The sequence below is a fragment of the Henckelia pumila genome, chromosome 2 (assembly GCF_033568475.1).
Source record: "Henckelia pumila isolate YLH828 chromosome 2, ASM3356847v2, whole genome shotgun sequence".
NCBI classification, from domain to species: domain Eukaryota; kingdom Viridiplantae; phylum Streptophyta; class Magnoliopsida; order Lamiales; family Gesneriaceae; genus Henckelia; species Henckelia pumila.
The window spans coordinates 101,157,704-101,160,944 of NC_133121.1; the positions used below are offsets into that span (position 1 = coordinate 101,157,704).

A 3,241-nucleotide genomic window follows, 5' to 3' on the forward strand; every position below is an offset into this window, starting at 1 on the left:
TAATTTTAAAAAAAAATTCATAATCACTAATTTTTAGAGGTTTGCAAACACTACCTAAAAACAATTCACTTTTCAAAAAATAAATCAATATGGTTCAGGAAATAGTTATAAATAATTTTTTTTAGATCAACATTTATAAATAAAACCCTTTTTAGCTAGACACAATTGTTTTTCTAAAGTACGTGACAAAAAAAAATGTTAGTAAAAATTAAACTTCGTAAACTTCATTCATGTAAACTTTAATAGTATCTATGAAAGTATGTGACCAAAAAAAATCTCACTATAATAAATGAATATTTGGAGTCTTGGAACCAAATTCCTTTGCTTGAATTGAATTTGATGCATCAATTTTCTTCTTCTTGCTTTTCTGAAAGTGTCCTTTTATCCTTTGACTTCTTCCTTTTGTAACAGAATGAGTAGGATCTTGAACAATATGAGAAGAATTTGAATGAATGGAAGTATCTGACTGCTCTGTAATAGTCAATGAACTCATCAGAGCATTAATAGCTACAGAATCTCTGTTGTATCCTTCTTCAACAATCATCCGAGCCTCCTTATTTTCTTGACATTGCAACACCAAATTATAATACTTGCGTGCCATTTCATGACGCCAAGGGATGCAATCCCTAAACTTCTCTGACCTCCCAACTGTACTATTGAACTTGTCCCAAATTTCTGATTTAGCAAACTTTGTCCATCTTTTCTTAATATTAGACTCTGGTATGGAAACTATCGAATTTATATGATGGACCCTTAAGCAATGATAGCACAAGAAGCCACACTCTTTAAATTTCTTGCAAGAGCACGTGATTAGATTACTCAAACAATCAAATATGACACGATGAGATAGCCCGTCATTATCGTGTGATGAAACATTATAAACCATCATTCTGTCTTCAACTAGAATAAGAGTAGAAGAACTAGAGATTGATTTTAAAAATTCAGCCTCAAAATCTCTAAAAAGTGTCAATGTGTATACCTCAGAAGCATGCTTCAACATCCCAGTCAATGGTAAGGCAGATTCAGGTATTGATCTTGAACATTGGAATTCATCTTTTTGTTCTTTGTTCCTCCAATTCTTTAACATTTCCTTGAAAATTCCAAAAAATTCAGTCAAGCTTGTGTTTTTCTTTGCACTGAATCCAATGGCATGGTTAGTGCTTTCACTTCTTTGGGAAGACAGAATTCCAGCAGAGAATAAATCCTTGCTCAATGCAGTGCACCATTTTTCCTTTAATCCATACAAACGATTAAACCAAGGATGATTCTCTAGTTTGTAGTCTGAAATCATAGAACTCCAACAGCTTTCAAATTCATTTTCATCAACACAACCTGACAAGCATTTCTTAAATGCATCTTTAAAATAATTTTGACTTCTCAACTTTGCAAACCTACTTACAGCATTTTGATGAAGGTGCCAAAGACATAGCCTATGTCTTGTTTCCGGAAAAACCTACATCAAAATAAGAAATACTTGTTATATTCACATGAGTAATTCACATAAAAAACCTACATCAAAATAAAAATTCAACAAATATATTTCAAAATTTATTGACCTTTTCTATTGCATTTGAAATTTCTTGATCTTGGTCGGTGAACAAACTGACAGGACATTTCCCTCCCATCGATTTCTTAAAAACTTCAAAGAGCCATTGAAATGATTCGACCTTCTCGTCAGATAAAAATGCACAACCAAACATCACATTTTTCCAATGATGATTGATACCCACGAAAGGAGCACAAATCAAATTGTACTTATTAGTGCGATAAGTTGTGTCAAAAACCATTACATCACCAAATATGTCATAATCCTCTTTCATCATCGAGTCCCTCCAAAATACATTACACAATCTCCCATCATCATCTAATTTGACTCTGAAAAAAAAGTCATTATCTTTAGCATCTTCTTGTTGTAATATTTCAATTACTTTCTGTGCATCCCCTCCTTCTATTGCATTCATTTTCCAACGGTTCACAAAATTCATGTGATCCATCAAAGTATTACCAACGTTTTCCTCTCCACCAGCTTCATGTACCATATAACGATAAGAATCAGTAGCTCTCATCCCAGAAGATATCATTTCTTCAATAGCTTTACCCTTCATATTTGAAATTCTCCTTTCTGATCGATGATGATGACTCCATTCTATCCTAGTGAATGCATGATTATGTATCATCACATGGGACACAACTTCATAAAGGCATTCGTCATTCAATTTAACTCTCAATAAAGCTTTACATCCTGTTCGTGTCAGACAAGATCTTTTTCCTATCTTTCCCACTGATCCACCACTTAAGTTATCTGGATTTGAATCTTCTATTTTCTTCGTTCCAGAACAAGAGCAGAGAAAATATTTCTCTATTACAACTTTTTGATTGTTACAGTACCTCGTGGTTGATTTACGAACACTAAAACCAATGGCCCTTGCATGGTTAGAATACAATTGATACATTTCATCAATTGTTTTTCTCGTCAAACCAATCAGAGAACCAGTTATATCAACAGAATATGTATTGTCATCTGTAATAATTTCAAAACATATATCTAGCATTAATAAAAACTAATACGTTTTAACCAAAACCAAATATTTCTCATTAATTTGAGAAATGTTACCTTCACTGGCTGGAATCATATTTTGTTCACTACTAGCTGCCGGATCAACATCTTCATTTACATTAAATTCAAACAAGTGTCAAATATTATTACAAGAAACAACTAAAATGAAAATCTATTTTATTTTTTTTGATAAACATAATACACTTCGTAAGTTGTAACGCCCCAAAATTTTCTTAATGGACTTTATTTGAGATAATAAGAGATTTTAGAAGTTGAGGGCCGATTCGTTTTTTATCAGGGACTATTTTGCAATTTTCAAAAATCTCTGATTATCTCAAATAAAGCCTATTCATCCGTTTTAAAAAAAAAATTCTTCCTTCTTTTTCTTTTGGCTCTAGATTAATGACGTTTAATTATTCGTTATTAGCCGATTAGAATCGAGGTCTCACATAAGTTATGTCAACCTTACCTTTATTTATATCTGTCTCATTTTCATCGCTAGAAACAACGACAATAGAATTTAAATTTTGACCTACAATGACAAAATAATTAAAAAAATAGCATTAAAATATAATTTAAAAGGTAATGTTTTTTGTGCAATGTTTGTGTAAACTAAAATAAAATGATGCTCTGGAAACATAATTCAATTCTTTGCAACAAATGAAAGTAACACATTTTCAATAT

General features: G+C 31.6%; 1 protein-coding gene across 1 annotated transcript; it reads right to left on the reverse strand.

The window, feature by feature from the left end:
• Positions 1-280: 280 nt before the first annotated feature.
• LOC140878027 (protein FAR1-RELATED SEQUENCE 5-like) lies at positions 281-2,105 on the reverse strand. The gene is made up of 2 exons (XM_073281629.1): positions 1,557-2,105; positions 281-1,453 (listed from the first exon to the last, which is right to left on the reverse strand). The coding sequence occupies exons 1-2, from the start codon at positions 2,103-2,105 to the stop codon at positions 281-283; spliced, it is 1,722 nt and encodes a 573-aa protein (XP_073137730.1).
• Positions 2,106-3,241: the final 1,136 nt, after the last annotated feature.

Coding starts and splice junctions, on each gene's coding strand:
- LOC140878027 (XM_073281629.1), bottom strand. CDS start 2,105: ATGAAGGGTAAAGCTATTGAAGAAATGATATCTTCTGGGATGAGAGCT. Junction 1,454..1,556: donor TTTCAAATGCAATAGAAAAG/GTCAATAAATTT, acceptor ATTTTGATGTAG/GTTTTTCCGGAAACAAGACA.